Source organism: Budorcas taxicolor, chromosome 6 (genome assembly GCF_023091745.1).
Source record: "Budorcas taxicolor isolate Tak-1 chromosome 6, Takin1.1, whole genome shotgun sequence".
Lineage (NCBI taxonomy): Eukaryota > Metazoa > Chordata > Mammalia > Artiodactyla > Bovidae > Budorcas > Budorcas taxicolor.
In genome coordinates, this window is record NC_068915.1 from 96,691,688 (window position 1) to 96,710,019 (window position 18,332).

The 18,332-nt window shown below is 43.5% G+C and overlaps 1 protein-coding gene across 1 annotated transcript in view; it reads right to left on the reverse strand.

Moving 5' to 3' along the window:
- The window catches only part of RASGEF1B (RasGEF domain family member 1B), a 669,944-nt gene that overhangs the window by 513,504 nt on the left and 138,108 nt on the right, over positions 1 to 18,332 (reverse strand). The window contains exon 2 of the mRNA XM_052641857.1: positions 6,637 to 6,684. Coding sequence (XP_052497817.1) covers positions 6,637 to 6,684 — 48 coding nt within the window. The remainder of the gene's footprint in view (positions 1 to 6,636; positions 6,685 to 18,332) is intronic.

Below are 18,332 nucleotides of genomic sequence, written 5' to 3' on the forward strand. Positions count from 1 at the left end.
AGGAAAGACCCAGCCAAGAAGAGGAAACATGCCTGGGAAAATACACAAGCTGGAGCAGACACTGGAGGACAATCGAGCAAAGGCTCACAGTCATTTGTGAGAAGAAAATTATAAAGAAAAATTGACGTGGCAATTGTACTCCTTGGTATTTTCCCAAAGGAGATGAAAACTTCTGTCCACCCAGAAATGTGCACATGGATGCTTATAGCAGCTTTATTCACAATTGCCAAAACTTGGAAGCAATCAAGTTATATCCATTCAGTAGGTGAATGGATAAACAAACTGTGGTTCATCCAGACAATGAAATATTGTTCAGTGCTAAAAGGAAATGAGCTATCACACCATGAAAAGACAGAAGAATGTTAAATCACTAAGTGAAAGAAGCCAATGTGGAAAGGTTCTATTATTCCAACTTTATTTTATTCTGGAAATGGTAAAACAATGGAGATGAAAAAGATCAGTGGCTGCCAGAGGTTGGGGGTGGAGACACGAACAGGTAAAGCAGAGAGGGCTCTGGGGGCCGTGAAACTATTCTAAGTGAAACTGCAATGGTGCATGCATGTCAGTTATTTGTCCAAACCCAGAGAATGAACATCCACAATGTATGTATATGAAAGTTGCTCAGTCATGTCCGACTCTGCAACCCCATGAACTGTAGCCCGCCAGGCTCCTCTGTCCGTGGAATTCTCCAGACAAGAATACTGGAGAGGGTAGCCATTGCCATCTCCAGGAGATCTTCCCAACCCAGGGATCAAACCCAGGTCTCCTGCACTGCAGGCAGATTCTCTACCATCTGAGTCATTAAGGAAGCCCCCATGGATTGCTCAGGTATAAATGGGGCCTGGGGTGTTTTTCAACATGCATATCAACATTTAGGAAGCTCTCAGATACTTGGTGCCAAAGAGAGGAGGATAGAGAAAAAAGGCACAAATATTAAGAAAATCTGTTTGCGCTTGGAGGAAAGCTTATGGTTCTATGGAAAAGAGGGAAATTACACTCATTAAGAAGGAGGCTGAGGACTTCCTTGGGTGGTCCAGTGGCTAAGTGCTCCTAACGGTCTGTGCTCCCAATGCAGGGTGCCTGGGTTCAATCCCTGGTCAGGGAACTAGATTCCACATGCCAGAACTAAAGATCAGAGATTCCCAGTGCTGCAACTAAGACCTGGTACAGCCAAACTAACTAATTAATTAATTTTAAAAAGAAGGGGATTGGTAGGGGATGGTGTGAAAGGAAGAGATGATCGTGGGCTGAACAGACAAGCCCCACCCGGCCTCCATGCTCCCAACTGGAATACTGAATCCCTACCAACTATAAACATCCGTGACCTAGGTCATCTAGCCAGTTAATGTTTCCTTCTGAATAAATCTTATATGTAAACGATATAATTCTATGAACAATGATAGATCTTTCTACCAACTAAAAACTGTTCTGTTTGCTAATGCCAGAAATTCCACCCCTTCGACTCGATTTCATTAGCTCTGTCATCTATTAAAATGCAAATACACTTAGGAGAGATTACACTTTAAGCCAAATAATTCAAATGTAACTTACTGTGAATTTATTTTTAAGATCTGAAGAGATGGCTTTGATAAAAGCAAGGATATAGTAAACTCGAGATCACTAAATATCATAGAAATGTTCAGGCCGGAGACTGAGAATATTTAAACCACACTGTTAACAGTAGGCTCTGGCAATTCAATTTTCTTTTTGATTAAAATCGAAGGAAAACAGTGCTACCACTGAATGTTTGCAAAGCAACCAGAACACTGATTACATCTTATTTTTACCATTAACATTGTTAATAATCTTGAAAATATACTGGAGGAGCAGAAAGTCTTGTGGGAAGGAGACAGAATTTATTTATTCCAGCATAGCTCACTGAGGTTCCGCATTGGGGTGACAGAATATTCATCTCCCTCTATTTATTTTCCTCTAAAATAAATTCCCTTGAGCTGAGGGGGGTCAACAAGAGGTTTGGATATTCCCATGTCCTACAAAATATATCTCAATATAAACTAACCTTAGTTCTCACCAGAATTTCTAGAAAGAGCAACAAGACGTAGTACGAACTTAAATACAAGGCTTCAACCTTGGGGTCCTCTTGTGAGCATCCTGAATGACACAGCTACCATGCTAGTCTCCAAGGCCAGCTTTCCCTTCAAGTTCTGGTCAAAGAACACAGATAAAGCTCTGCCTTTAGTTCTCTTAGGGATACCAAGATATTTGGCACTTTGAAGCAAAAAGAAAATAAAACATAGAGGGGAAATAAAGAATAAAAACAGCCTGATTTGTACAGCAGGGGATCCTGATCCCACCAGTCAGCTACTTCCAGGGCTCTAAAGCCCTGCCTTCTCACACTGTCCATGGGGTTCTCCAGGCAAGAATACTGCAGTGGGTTGCCAGATCAAACCAGTCAATCCTAAAGGAAATCAACCCTAAATATTCACTGCAAGGACTGATGTTGCAGCTGAAGCTCCAATACTTTGGCCACCTAACTCGAAGAGCTGATTCATTGCAAAAAAAAAAAAACACAAACCCTGATGCTGGGCAAGATTGAAGGCAGGAGGAGAAGAAGACAAAGGATGAGATGGTTGGATAGCTTCACTGACTCAATGGACATGAGTTTGAGCAAGCCCCAGGAGATGGTGAAGGAGAGAGGAGACTCGTGTGCTATAGTCCATGGGGTCTCAAAGAGTCAGACAAGACTGAGCGGCTAAACAGCAACACAACAAGGCCCTGCCGGTCCCAGACTCTCTTTTCCACTCTAGAGAATACTCTAGAGGCCCTTAGAGTATTGCGGTATGCACGTCGGAGCTATAAACTCTCATACCCCTGCACATAACATCTTGTGATCCACCACCAGGAATCCCAGAGCTCCCCAGGGCTGCTGCCTCCCAGCCCTGCCCACTCATTCCCTGAGTCTAGTCTGAGACTTGCCTCTTCCCTGGTTAATGAGTGACCCCATCCTTCAGGAAAGGCTTTCCCCTCACACATCTACCCCCATACAATCTCCCTTAGATACTGGTTAACTCCATAGCAGGTCCAATAGAGATTTTCCCCACATGACGGCATTAAGTACTTAGTCACTCAGTCGTGTCTGACTCTTTTTCACCCTAGGGACTGAAGCCTGCCAGGCTCCTCTGTCCATGGGATTCTCCAGGCAAGAATACTGGAGTGGGTAGACATTCCCTTCTCTAGGGGATCTTTCCAACCCAGGGATTGAACCTGGGTCTCCCACATTGCAGGCAGATTCTTTACCATCTGGGCCCCCAGGGAAGCCCAATGGCTTTAAATCTATGTTTAAAAAAAAACCCAAACATATATACATACATGCACACCTGGAGAAGCGAGGGAAAATGAGCTGTTGAGTTTTACACCACAACCCCTACTGGACTGGAAGAAACAATCTTCAGGTCAGGGTCCATCCATCTGTTTCTAACACCCTCATGCCTAGCACAGCGTCTGCTGCAATTAAGCACCCAATAAATAATTGTTCCTTTAAAGAATGAATGAATGTATTCAGTGATTTCCCCCATTACTTAAAATTCAAAGTGAAAGACCAACTCGGCGCTCTGATGCAGCCCCTGATAAACTCTGATTTTAAGGACATCATCAATAAAGCCTCCACTGGTCAAGCTCCAGCACTAAATTCTCTCTGGTGCTCACTTTCCAATGTAAACACCCAACTATGCTAAGCCAGAGAGATAAACAACCCATTCGAGATGGGATCAACCAAGGCAAAGGCAATACTTTCAAAACTACATACAAATTCACTGAGGTCAAATGAATAGTCCTTTAGACTCGAAGCAAGAAAAATGCTACACATAGTAAGAGCTAGTATTGTTAGGTATCAACCATGTGCCAGGAAATAGGACAGGCACATCATTTTCAAAGTTTATTTAACTTTATATGTTAGAAACTGTCATCCTCACTTTACAGACTTTAAAAGTAAGCTTTAGAGAAGTGTTCTGATCCATGTTTAGAATAAGTGTTGACTCACTTATTCAAGAGGTTAAAAAGCATGCACTTTGGAGCCAGGCTATCTAGGTTTAAATTCCTAGATGGGTGTCTTAGTCCATTCAAGCTGCTATAACAAAATGCCACAGACTGGGTGGCTTCTAGCCAGCAGCATTTTTTTTTCTCTCACAGTTCTGGAGGCTGGAAGCCCGAGATCGGGGTACCAGTGTGCTCAGGTGAGGGTTGCAGACTTCCCACTGTGTCTTTACATGGTAGAAGGGTGTCTTTTAAAAAAGTATTAATTCCACTCATGAGAGCCCCGCCCTCAGGGACTTGAGAACCTCCCAAACGCCCCACCTCCTGATAACATCCCCTTTGGAGGCTAGGATTTCAATTTGGAGGGAGGATGCAGGCATTCAGACTATAGCACTGGGGAAACACAGCGTAACGCACTTGTGTCTCAGTTTCCTCATCTACAAAACGGAGCTAGTAAGTGTGCCAGTCTCTCACGGCCAAATGCATCTTTCTGTGACCAGTTTATGATGTTAAGCTGGGACTGCAGACCACATCCCTGCTCAGTCAGCTGGTTTCTTTTTACCTCCATCGGTAGGGGGCGCTAGCGAAGGCTACAGAGATGGAGGAGCAAGACGGAACTCGCATTTTTCTCCTTACTGTGGAACCATTGAAACCCATTTGTAGGGTTCTTGTAGAATCAGCCTCAGAGCCTGCTGCCAGCACCCTCTCCTCAGAGGCCTGCATTTCAGCTGTGTGTGGACCTTCCTCTAAGTGCGTGAGAAGTCTTAGTAATCCTCACTCTGTCCTTTGTTCCCTCAGCCCTGGGGCTGGTAGCTGCTTCCTATACCTTAGAGCAGGGGTCCCCAAGTCCTAGACCAGGGACTGGTACTGCTCTGTGGTCTGCTAGGAGCCAGGCTGCAGAGCAGGAGGTGAGCAGTGGGCAAGTCAGTGAAGCTCGTGTGTATTTATTTACACCTGCTCTCCATCACTCACATTACCACCTGAGCAGGGACGGCAGGAGATTCTCACTGGAGCGTGAGCCCTGCTGTGAACTGCCCATGAGAAGGATCTGGGCACCTCGGGTGTCACTGTCTCCCATCACCCCCAGATGGGAGCATCGAGTCACAGGGAAACAAGCTCAGGGCTCCCACTGATGGTGCATTATGGCGAGTTATACAATTATTTCCTTATATATCACAGTGTAATAATAATATGTACATAACATACACAATGAATGTAATGCCCTTGAATCATCTCGAAACCATCCCCCTCGCCTCAACCCACAGAAAAACTGTCTTCCATGAAACCAGTCCCTGGTGTCAAAAAGGTTGAAGGTTCACTGCCTTAGACTTCTCTTTTCATTCTTTCCATTACCTAGTTGACAACTTTATAACAGATTAACAGTTCTTCACGTCAAATTCTCTCTGTTCAAATTATTGGTGTGATTTACTCTCCTGACCAACCCTGAGGGACACAAGAACACCTGCCTAGCGTATTAAATGAATTGGACCTTGTAAAGTGCTCACGCCTATCTGGAGCACAGGGCTGGCCATATCGAGGTCAGCGATCACTTTCTGGAAAGTGTTGAACCTGGATTAGAGCCCAGGTCTGCCCATCTTCTTTCCAGCCAACATGATGTTTCTCTACTAAATAAAGCTACAGTCTGCTCAGGCACTGGCCTTAGTGCTTTCCTAGAAGTCACCTCTTTTAATATGCTTAAACACCTCTCAGGTGTTTCTTTCCTCTAACAACTGACATCAAGAAAGGTCCTCTGAGCTAAGATATCCATTATCCTGAGAGGTTTGGCAAGTTATCCAAACACTGCAAATATCTACACTAGAAGAATAATTTTTTTAGCGCAAACTTCTCCAAATCCTAATACACCTGTTTACATCATTGCCCTACGTGTCACCGGCAATGAGCATAATTTAAACACAATGTGTGTGCATTCAAGGATTAAAATTTTGGAATTTCAAATTTTCTGTTGTTTTGTACATTGAAAACATCAATGATATATTGTATAATTTAAAAAATCGTAGTGTACCTATTTTGTGCTAGGCACTGGGTTATCAGTATTTTCACATATATTATCTCATTGTATGGTTAAAATAGACTATGTTACGAGATACAATCATCTGCATACAAATATGTCCAAGGTCACATAAGTAGTAAAATGACAGATTCAGGAATTGAACCCAATTCTTTCTGACTCCGAGCTCACGATTTAGCCAATTCAACACAGGTCATAGGTGAGGGTCATTCTGCATAGCAGATGCTGAGGGAACAAAGTTTAGAAAAAATGTGGACGGAGACAGGAACACATTCCTTCACTGTGAAGGCCTAAGAAAATATAAGAGCTGAACCTGGGAGTGTACCTTCTGACCTTGCTTTCAGAATTGTTTCAGAATTGTTTGTAAGCCATGGAGAATTCTGAGCTTCTGTCACTGGGTATCTAGATTACCTCTCATTCCATTTCATTTCAAGGATCTCTCTCCAATTTCAGTTTTGCTATTATGGAGGCAAAGTAAATGAAAATCAAAAACACTTTGTTTCTGGGTATACCCCTGCCTTCCAAAATCAAGTCACTCTTTACAGGAAAAATATATATAAGCACTCACCAAAATAATCATTTTTGAAAGGAACAATGCAGAGGACAAAACATACCTTTTGCTTGGTGCTTGCTTTCAGGCCAACTCGGGAGTGACTTGTGGACTAGAGGAAAAAAGAGAAAGAAATTTATAAAGAATACAATATAATGGTAGAACTGATTCTGAAGTGACTTCTAGAAGGTATACATTTTCAGTTAAAATCCTTTCCCCTGACCTTCCTTCACAGCCTCTAGAAATCTAAGAATAGAAGCCAAGCAAAGATTCCAGTGTGGAGTTTTGCATATTGAATGGAAGGCTGTTTAAGTCCTGGAGCTGAGATGGCAAAGATGTACCCACATTTTGTCAATGCCCGCCTCATATGTACCGACTCAGCATCTCTCCTAGAGGACGCGGGCAGAAACTGAAAATTGCAACGTATGAGGAAATACTTCCAGGGATAAGAAGGCAAAGCAAAAGGAGGGGAAATGAATAAAAGAGGAGGAAAGGAAAAATGAAGGAGAAAAGAGGGAAAAAAGGCTCTATAAATATTAGAAAAAGATAAAACAGAGGCAGAATGAAGAGAAGGGGACATTTATGGCAAGGTTTCCAAGAGCGTTTCAATAGGACAGCTTCTAATCTCTGCTGATTTAAATGAATTCTAAGTAGATGGAAACAAAGCTCTCAAAAAAATTAGTTCTTATAGAGGTTCTTTTTTTTTTAATTTTCCAGCTTGTTCATGATTATCTAATCTTATTTGCAATTAGAAAGGTAAAACAACCATTGATGAAGAATATTTTGGTAGGGAATTTTTCAAGTTTGCTATGTTTAGCATTCAGATAATGAATACATTGGACTTCTCAGGTGGCATTAGTGGTGAAGAACCCACCTGACAATGCAGGAGACATGAGAGACTCAGATTACATCCCTGGGTCAGGAAGATCCCCTTGAGTAGGAAAAGGCAACCCACTCCAGTATTATTCCTGGAGAATCCCATGGACAGAGGAGCCTGGCGGGCTACAGTCCACAGGCTTGTAAACAGTCGGACACAACTGAGTGAACACACACACACACACACACACACACACACACACACACACAGCCTCACCAGAAAAATCATAAACTCTTGGTAAGCTATCAAGCTCACAGTAACAGATACAAGTTTTACAAAACTCTAATTTTCACTTGAAAGCTTTGAATTTTATTATGAGCAACAAATACTGTCAGTTGCTTTTCTTGAAGTGACAGGCTCACTTGACTTTTTTTTGTGAACATGTCTGCCAGCTACGTGAGTCTGAATAAGCATAGTTCACCTATCACTTATCCTTTGAAGCTGAAATGGTGTTTTATGAAAACAGAGGTGAGTTTGGCTCACAATTCAATCACAGAAGTGCTTTTCTTCCAGTCACTGAATGTTTATATGCAGTAGAAATGCTTTATGCATGCATCCCATTATGTCACATAAAATATTAAGAAGATGATACTAAAATTTCAAAGGTTGAATTTAGTCAACCTAATAATTTGTCCTACTTCATCAAGGGTATTTTTAAGTGAAACTGGTATTTTATCTCCTGCAATACAGATGCACAATGGTGAAATTATAATGACTACCAGTACAGCTTGGTGCTACTGCCTTAATCCACGCTAAAGTATCAACAGTTTTAGTTACCATGGCTCTTGCACAATCATTGCAGATGTTAGTAAAAAAAGAAGCAAAGAGAGAGTTTTGACTTCTCAGATTTCCTTTGAGAACTACCACTCTTGGTCATTTAAAGCACTTAGTTCAGTTCAGTTCAGTCGCTCAGTCATGTCCGACTCTTTGCGACCCCATGAATCGCAGCACACCAGGCCTCCCTGTCCATCACCAACTCCGAGAGTTCACTCAGACTCACATCCATTGAGTCAGTGATGCCATCCAGCCATCTCATCCTCTGTCATCCCCTTCTCTTCCTGCCCCCAATCCCTCCCAGCATCAGAGTCTTTTCCAATGAGTCAACTCTTCACATGAGGTGGCCAAAGTACTGGAGTTTCAGCTTTAGCATCTTTCCTTCCAAAGAAATCCCAGGGCTGATCTCCTTCAGAATGGACTGGTTGGATTTCCTTGCAGTCCAAGGGACTCTCAAGAGTCTTCTCCAACACCACAGTTCAAAAGCATCAATTCTTCGGTGCTCAGCCTTCTTCACAGTCCAACTCTCACATCCATAAATGACCACTGGAAAAACCATAGCCTTGACTAGACGGTCCTTAGTCGGCAAAGTAATGTCTCTGCTTTTGAATATGCTATTTACGTTGGTCATAACTGTTCTTCCAAGGAGTAACTGTCTTTTAATTTGATGGCTGCAATCACCATCTGCAGTAATTTTGGAGCCCCAAAACATAAAGTCTGACACTGTTTCCACTGTTTCGCCATCTATTTCTCATGGAGTGATGGGACTGGATGCCATGATCTTCATTTTCTGAATGTTGAGCTTTAAGCCAACTTTTTCACTCTCCTCTTTCACTTTCATCAAGAGGCTTTTTAGTTCCTCTTCACTTTCTGCCATAAGGGTGGTGTCATTTGCATATCTGAGGTTATTGATATTTCTCCCGGCAATCTTGATTCCAGCTTGTGTTTCTTCCAGTCCAGCGTTTCTCATGATGTACCTTGCATAGAAGTTAAATACGCAGGGTGACAATATACAGCCTTGACATACTCCTTTTCCTATTTGGAACCAGTCTGTTGTTCCACATTCAGTTCTAACTGTTGCTTCCTGGCCTGCATACAGATTTCTCAAGAGGCAGGTTAGGCGGTCTGGTATTCCCATCTCTTTCAGAATTTTCCACAGTTTATTGTGATCCACACAGTCAAAGGCTTTGGCATAGTCAATAAAGCAGAAATAGATGATTTTCTGGAACTCTCTTGCTTTTTCCATGATCCAGCAGATGTTGGCAATTTGATCTCTGGTTCCTCTGCTTTTTCTAAAACCAGCTTGACAATCTGAAAGTTCATGGTTCACGTATTGCTGAAGCCTGGCTTGGAGAATTTTGAGCATTACTTTACTAGCATGTGAGATGAGTGCAATTGTGCGGTAGTTTGAGCATTCTTTGGCATTGTCTTTCTTTGGGATTGGAATGAAAACTGACCTTTTCCAGTCCTGTGGCCACTGCTGAGTTTTCCAAATTTGCTGGCATATTGAGTGCAGCACTTTCACAGCATCATCTTTCAGGATTTGAAATAGCTCTACTGGAATTCCATCACCTCCACTAGCTTTGTTCATAGTGATGCTTTCTAAGGCCCACTTGACTTCACATTCCAGGATGTCTGGCTCTAGATGAGTGATCACACCATCATGATTATCCAGGTCGTGAAGATCGTTTTTGTACAGTTCTTCTGTGTATTCTTGCCACCTCTTCTTAATATCTTCCGCTTCTGTTAGGTCCAGACCATTTCTGTCCTTTATCGAGCTCATCTTTGCACGAAATATTCCCTTGGTATCTCTAATTTCTTGAAGAGATCTCTAGTCTTTCCCAATCTGTTGTTTTCCTCTATTTCTTTGCATTGATCTCTGAAGAAGGCTTTCTTATCTCTTCTTGCTATTCTTTGGAACTCTGTATTCAGATGCTTATATCTTTCCTTTTCTCCTTGGCTTTTCGCTTCTCTTCTTTTCACAGCTTTTTGTAAAGCTTCCCCAGACAGCCATTTTGCTTTTTTGCATTTCTTTTCCATGGGGATGGTCTTGATCCCTGTCTCCTGTACAATGTCACGAACCTCAGTCCATAGTTCATCAGGCACTCTATCTATCAGAGATAGGCCCTTAAATCTATTTCTCACTTCCACTGTATAATCATAAGGGATTTGATTGAAGTCATACCTGAATCGTCTAGCGGTTTTCCCTGCTTTCTTCAATTTCAGTCTGAATTTGGTAATAAGGAGTTCATGATCTGAGCCACAGCCAGCTCCTGGTCTTGTTTTTGTTGACTGTATAGAGCTTCTCCATCTTTGGCTGCAGAGAATATAATCAATCTGATTTCGGTGTTGACCGGTGTAGAGTGATGTCCATGTGTAGAGTCTTCTCTTGTGTTGTTGGAAGAGGGTGTTTGCTATGACCAGCGCATTTTCTTGGCAAAACTTTATCAGTCTTTGCCCTGCTTCGTTCCATATTCCAAGGCCAAATTTGCCTGTTACTCCAGGTGTTTCTTGACTTCCTACTTTTGCATTCCAGTCCCCTATAATGAAAAGGACATCTTTTTGGGGTGTTAGTTCTAAAAGGTCTTGTAGGTCTTGATAGAACCGTTCAACTTCAGCTTCTTCAGCATTACTGGTTGGGGCATAGACTTGGATTACTGTGATATTGAATGGTTTGCCTTGGAAACGAACAGAGATCATTCTGCCGTTTTTGAGATTGCATCCAAGTACTGCATTTTGGACTCTTCTGTTGACTATGATGGCTACTCCATTTCTTCTGAGGGATTCCTGCCTGCAGTAGTAGATATAATGGTCCTTTGAGTTAAATTCACCCATTCCAGTCCATTTTAGTTCACTGATTCCTAGAATGTCGACGTTCACTCTTGCCATCTCCTGTTTGACCACTTCCAGTTTGCCTTGATTCATGGACCTGACATTCCAGGTTCCTACACAATATTGCTCTTTACAGCATGGGACATTGCTTCTGTCACCAGTCACATCCACAGCTGGGTATCGTTTTTGCTTTGGCTCCATCCCTTCATTCTTTCTGGAGTTATTTCTCCACTGACCTCCAGTAGCATATTGGGCACCTACTGACCTGGGGAGTACCTCTTTCAGTATCCTATCATTTTGGCTTTTCATACTGTTAAGCCAGTGGTAATTAGACTCTCAAAGTAACTAGACATTCAAAAAAATGGAACTTAGCAGGAACAAAACCAATGAAAAGCAAGGGGTCATTGTCCCTACCTCCTTCCTGCTGCCTTAGAAGAGAGACCAAGAGACCAATCAGGAGTATACTTGCTTCTGTTAGGAGCTGGATTGTTTCCCCCCACAGTTAATATGCTGAATTCCTAACTCCCAACACCTTAGAATGTGACCATATTTCGAGGTAGGACTTATGAAGAGGTATATAAGGTAAAACGAGGTTCTATGAGTAAGTCTAACCCAATAACAGTATGAAAAAGCAAACAAGATATGACACGGGAAGATTGAGCCTCCCAGGTTGGTAGGTATTCAATATGCTACCAGGGAAGAGCAGAGAAATAGCTCTAGAAAGAGAGCTGGGCCAACGTGGAAATGATGCTCAGCTGTGGATGTGTCTGGTGGTGAAGGTAAAGTCCAAAGACAGCAAGGAGATCAAACCAGTCAATCCTAAAGGTAACCAACCCTGAGTATTCATCAGAAGGATGATGCTGAAGCTGAAACTCCAATACTTTGGCCACCTGATGTGAAGAGCCGACTCACTGGAAAAGACCCTGATCCTGGGAAAGACAGAGGGCACGAGAAGAAGGGGGCAACAGAGGATGAGATGGTTGGATGGCATCACAGACTCAATGGACATGAGCTTATGAAAACTCTGGGAGATGGTGAAGAACAGAGGAGCCTGGAGTGCTGCAGTTCATGGGGTTGCAGAGACAGACACAACTTAGCAACTAAACAATGAAAATCAGCCCAATATGCCTGGCACTCTTATAAGATGAAGAGATTAAGACAAAGACAACACACATGCATAGAGGAGAAATAAGGTGAAGACAAAGAAGACACCATCTTTCAGCCAAAGAAAGAGATCTCACCAGAAACCAGTTCTGCTGACACCTTGTTCTCAGGTTTCTAGCCTCCAGAGATGTAAGAAAAGTAATTTCTGTCATCTAAACCACCCAGCCTGTGGTATTTTGCTTTGTAACCCTAGCAAGCCGATATTACATAGACCCTAACAAATCTACCCAAAAAAGTCAAGAATCCAAAAATGGAGGTCCAGCAAAACCAAGTCCTGAATCAAAAGGGACCATTATCGTTATCATCACATTCCTAGTCAACCACAAACACCCTAAGGAAAAATGTCTGGACCAGTGGTTCTCAAACTTTAGAGTTCACAAAAATCACTGAGGAGGGTCTTAACTATGCAATTTGCTGAAACCCAACTCCAGAAATTTCAGGTCAGGAGGTCTGGAGTGGCTCCCAGCAATGCACACATTAACAAGCAGATAAGGAAATTCAAATACATACATGGAAACTCAAATAGATACATGGACCACTTGCCTGCCAAGGATGGTGGTAACTTGGGGTGAGAAGTAGGCAAATATGGAAAATGGTGTTAAATTCCTCTCCCTCTCTCTTTGTCTTTGAAGAATACAAATAAATGAACCTCTTTCCCTTTCTCTTTTAAATGTCTGATGTTAAAATTCTTAATTTGACTGAATCTGTGGGTGGGCCAGGATAATTGAAACAGGCTGAATGTTGGTAAATTATTCAAACTAGTCCAAAAGCAGATCTACAACAATTCTTTAACCTCTCCAGGTTATAAACATAAGCACAAAAAAATCTGTTTATTTATATTTTTAGAAATGTGGTTGGGTTTCTACATTATCGTAAATGCCATAAACATCCTTGAATGTGGCCTTTGTACTGAACTCGAAGTCATAATAGCAGACATGACCCAAAGCACAAGACTTCCATTTATAAAAGGGATAAAAAGCTGTGATGGTTAATTTTATGTCAATTTGACTGGGCCAAGGGGTGCCCAGATAGCTGGTAAAACATAATTTCTGGGTATGTCTATGAGAATGTTTCTGGAAGAGATTATTGGCACTTGATTCAACAGACTAAGAAACGAGATCCATCCTCATCAGTATGGGTGGGCACCGTCCTACCCACTGGGGCCTCAAATGGGACCAAAGGCTAAGGAAAAGCAAATTCCCTGTCTTCTTGAGTTGGGATGCTCATCTTCTCCTGCTCTTGAGGAATTAGGTACGTGTGTATATATAGATCTATATATACAGATATAATTATTCTATATAAACAGATATATCTATATATACAGATATAATTTTTAATATATACATACATATTTCCTACTGGTTCTGTTTGTCTGGAGAACACTGACCAATACAAAAGCCAATCCAATTCAAGAGAAATAACATTTTCATTTGACATTAAGTGAGTTATTTGATCTCTCTTGGTAAATGTCTTATCTAGGCAGAATGGAGGTTGGGCCTGATAAAATATCACCTGCATGGTACAGATCATGCTATACATTCAGTCCCCACTTAAAAACTTTTGACCTTCTAAAAATTTCTTTCTTTAGTTAGGTGTTGAGGACTTGAAGCTTATTTTCCCCTTAGAAGTAATTTTATAGGCTATAACACAAAGGCCTATTTAACCTCTGATATAATCGAAATGCTCTGCAAGTACAATAAAAAAAAAAATTGTATACTGTGAGTCAGGAAGATCCCCTGGAGTAGAAAATGGCAATCCACGCCAGTATTCTTGCTTGGAAAATCCCATGAAGAGAGGAGCCTGGCAGGCTAAAGTCCATAGGGTCGCAGAGATGGACATGACTGAAGCGATTTAGCACATGCAGGCACTGTACTATTTATATGAGAATAAATGCCAAAGGAAGAATTTAGAACAGTCTAGGGTAGGAGAAGGCAATGGCAACCCACTCCAGTACTCTTGCCTGGAAAATCCCATGGACGGAGGAGCCTGGTGGGCTGCAGTCCATGGGGTCGCTAAGAGTCGGACACGACTGAGCAACTTCACTTTCACTTTTCACTTTCATGCATTAGAGAAGGAAATGGCAACCCATTCCAGTGTTCTTGCCTGGAGAATCCCAGGGACGGGGGGAGCCTGGTGGGCTGCCATCTCTGGGGTCGCACAGAGTCGGACACAACTGAAGTGACTTAGCAGCAGCAGCAGCAGGGTAGCAAAAATCAGAGAATACCCAGAAACTATGTTGACAAATAATTGCTTCAAGAGAAAGAAAGGAAGTTGTAGGGAAAAGGTAATAGATAAGTCGGGTAGGCTGCAGTCCAGCGGGTGGTGAAGAGTTGGAAATGACTGAGCGACTTCCCTTTCACTTTTCACTCTCATGCATTGGAGAAGGAAATGGCAACCCACTGCAGTGTTCTTGCCTGGAGAATCCCAGGGACGGGGGAGCTGCCGTCTATGGGGTCGCACAGAGTCGGACACGACTGAAGCGACTCAGCAGCAGCAGCAGCAGCAGCCTACCCATAAGGCTGAGCCTCTGCCCTTACTACACACAGTGTACATAAAAACAAGGCAGTAGCAGGTGAAGAAAACATAAAAGAAATCCATGACTTCCTTCTGTAGTTAAACGACACCAAGCTGTCCTGGGATTCTGACTTGAACTCTTATAAGTCAGTGTTCATCAAACCCGTGGGTTCTGTAAGTTACTCCAAAGTTAAAAACAGCAAGAGGTGAATCTGACTTGTGTTTTCCAGAGCTGCTTAGGAAAATGGGCATTCTGACATCTAAGTCTGCAGTTGTGGCTGAGTATATAACAGGCAGGGCTTGATTAGAAACCAGAAGGGAATTGAAGTGACTTCCCAGTACATACCACCCCCATGGCCCACCAGTGATCCTGTCCACCTCGGAAAAGGGCCTCTTTTCTCTGCTACTTTTAGCGGAATTGGGACATGTTTCAGTTTTCTCTACCAACATGAAGAATTCAATTTAAACCCCAGGAAGAAATTGACAAGGGAGGATTCTTGAACATGGGCTCTGGTCTGAGTTCCCTTAATTGGAGCTGCAGGCTAATTTTACAGGCTCAGTCTGCAAATGGGGTGATTAGCAACCCAATAAGTCATGTGAGTTTGAGCTGACTCTCTTAGCAGGCTGTACCCAGAAGTGTCACCCCATGTTCAGAGGCTGGAACAAGGGACACCTCTGAGCTGAGGTGACATAAGAAAGCCTTCCACTTCGTGTCCTTGTCTGTGCCTGCCTTCCAGAATACCAAAGAAGAGATGGCTGAAACGGAAAGGTTTGAAACAGAAGAGCTCCTGGCGCTTCCTGATTTTTCAGGTGATAACCATGCAGTCAGGACTGCACAGTACTGAAAGGAGATATCGCCTTGCCCTGTGCATTGTTTTTTAATCTAGTCATCTTTGCAACAAATCAGGCAGACAGCTGAATTCAAAAGGCCTATGACGTTCCGAACTGCAGTTCTTCATAACATGGGACCACCACCTCCTTAACTGAGGGAGAGGGGAAATTTCTGACTCTTCAACAGAAAACTGAGGCATCTTTCCTTTCCAGTATAAATAACTGGGACAAAATTCCTCTCTGGTCACTGAGCTGCTGTCAGGTCCTTCTAGAGTCCCTGTCTCTGATTTGATTCTTTTCCCACACTTTGGGTCACTGGACAGCTGTGGACTCAGCTCCATCTGTGGACCTCACCCCTGTCATGGTGAGTCAGAATCAGTTGCTGCTGGACATCTGTCTGTCTGTCTCTCTGATAACAGTGCCTGATCACTGTATCAGTGGGGCTCCCAGCAGGAGGCAGAAGGCACCCTAAAGAGAGTTGCACAGAGATGTAGATAGGATCAAGGGAAACTAGTAATAAGAGTAGGGACGCACCTCGGCTAACATCAGCGGTTAGTAATTATCACCACTGACCACAGGGCGAGCTGTATCCTAGGGGAGGTCACCACAGGGAGCACTGCCGCTTCCACAGGGCAACCCCGCTGGTAAAGAGGCAGAGAAGCCCACCCCCTCCCAGCACCTGTCACAAAACCAGGTGGAAGCCAGAGGACAGGGGACTCAGCATCTGCAGAAGTTAGCCTCCCCTTAACATCTTGAGCATCAGCACTTCAGCCCTTCTTTGGGAAATGCCACCTTCCTGTGCCTTTTCCTTTGGTCATAAATAAGTATTTTGTGGTGAGACTACGCATGTGTCCATTCTTCAAAGTTCTGCATCAACGTTCAATGTGCGTCAGTTTGAACTCACAGTTGTCTGTTTTAGTCAGTGCGTATCAGCCCCCAGGGGCTTCCCAAGTAGCTCAGTGGTAAAGAATCCACCTACCAATGCAGGAGACGCAGGTTCCATCCTGGGGTTGGGAAAAACCCCTGGAGGAGGAAATGGCAACCCACTTCAGTATTCCTGCCTGGAGAATCCCATGGACAGAGGAGCCTGGCGGGCTACAGTCCATGGGGTCACAAAGAGTCAAACACGACTGAGTGACTGAGCATGCATGCTATTTATATTAAAGCTCAAATGGTCCCAGAGGCAGCCAGCAGGGCCCTTCACACTGCTTCTGAGTCCTTCGGACACGCCTTTCTCATGCTCTGAGCGCCTCCTCACTTTCATGTACAAAATGCTGCAGGCTCAGCTTGCGCCTTCCCACCCCCATTCTTCAATCAGCCATTTCTCCAAGACCCCTGGCTCCTTTCAGTGGAGAATGGTATTTAGAAGTCATAGAATATATACATTTAAAAAGCAATACCTACTGCAGAGACACACATTTATATTTATACTTTACATCCCTTTCCATCTATCTATCCATCCATCCACCTGTTCATCCACAGCAAGAAAATCACGGATTCCCACCAATACCTCCAAATCCACTGCCAGAGAGTTGGTTTTACTTTTTTCCCTTTCCATATTTGTATCACATTTCTCTCTTGCCCTGCCTGGGCCCAGACCCTCTCCTGGTGTTGACTGTCCCCCACAGGGAGAGCCTTCTCAGGGGCTAACACCTCACTCTGGGCCACCTACACCCACAGACACCCTCCTCATCCACCTGGGCCCCAACACTCTGGGCCTGGCCATTCTCCATCTGGACATCCCCTTCGTTCCACCTGATCTACAGCACCTGCATGGGGTGGACGCCTCCTCACCCCAAACAGGCTTTGACACAACACACTGATCAGCCCTCCTGCTGGATGCTCTCGTTAACCCCCTTGGACTCTAACACCCTGCACAGACCACTCTCCCTCTGGGGTGCCCTCCTCACCCCAACTGGGTACAACACCCTGCTCTGTGCCCACCCCTGCCCTCAGTGAAGTCTCCTGCTTGCTAGGAGACTTAATGGTTTTTTAACTGAATGGCTCAGCAACAGAAAGGAAAAAGACAGGAAGAAGAAAAGAAACAGAAAGAAAAGAACATGAGTATTAACTTGATAGATTATAAGCCAAAGGGCATTAGTGGCCATGTTACCCCCATCACAAAGAACTGCCTAAGAAAAATGCCAATACAGGGATAGGATACACAGGCTGCCAAGAGACAGATTTCCAATATCATGGGAACATCTGGGTCCAGCCATGCCTGAAGCCAGATATACGACCATATTTTCACTATGTAAAGCAATAATTAAATTATGTGTTCAAGCTAGTTTCAATTGGGATTTATGTCACTAGCAATTGGCAACGTCTTAATAAATAGCATTACCTTCATTTTAAATCTACTTTTTGTATTGTGGCATAATTCTATAACTGACTGGGGTTCTGCAATATATCTAATCAGTTCAGTTCAGTTCAGTCACTCAGTCGTGTCCGACTCTTTGTGATCCCATGAATCGCAGCACACCAGGCCTCCCTGCCCATCACCAACTCCCGGAGTTCACTCAGACTCACGTCCATCGAGTCAGTGATGCCATCCAGCCATCTCATCCTCTGTCGTCCCCTTGTCCTCCTGCCCCCAATCCCTCCCAGCATCAGAGTCTTTTCCAATGAGTCAACTCTTCACATGAGGTGGCCAAAGTACTGCAGTTTCAGCTTTAGCATCATTCCTTCCAAAGAAATCCCAGGGCTGATCTCCTTCAGAATGGACTGGTTGGATCTCCTTGCAGTCCAAGGGACTCTCCAGCATCTTC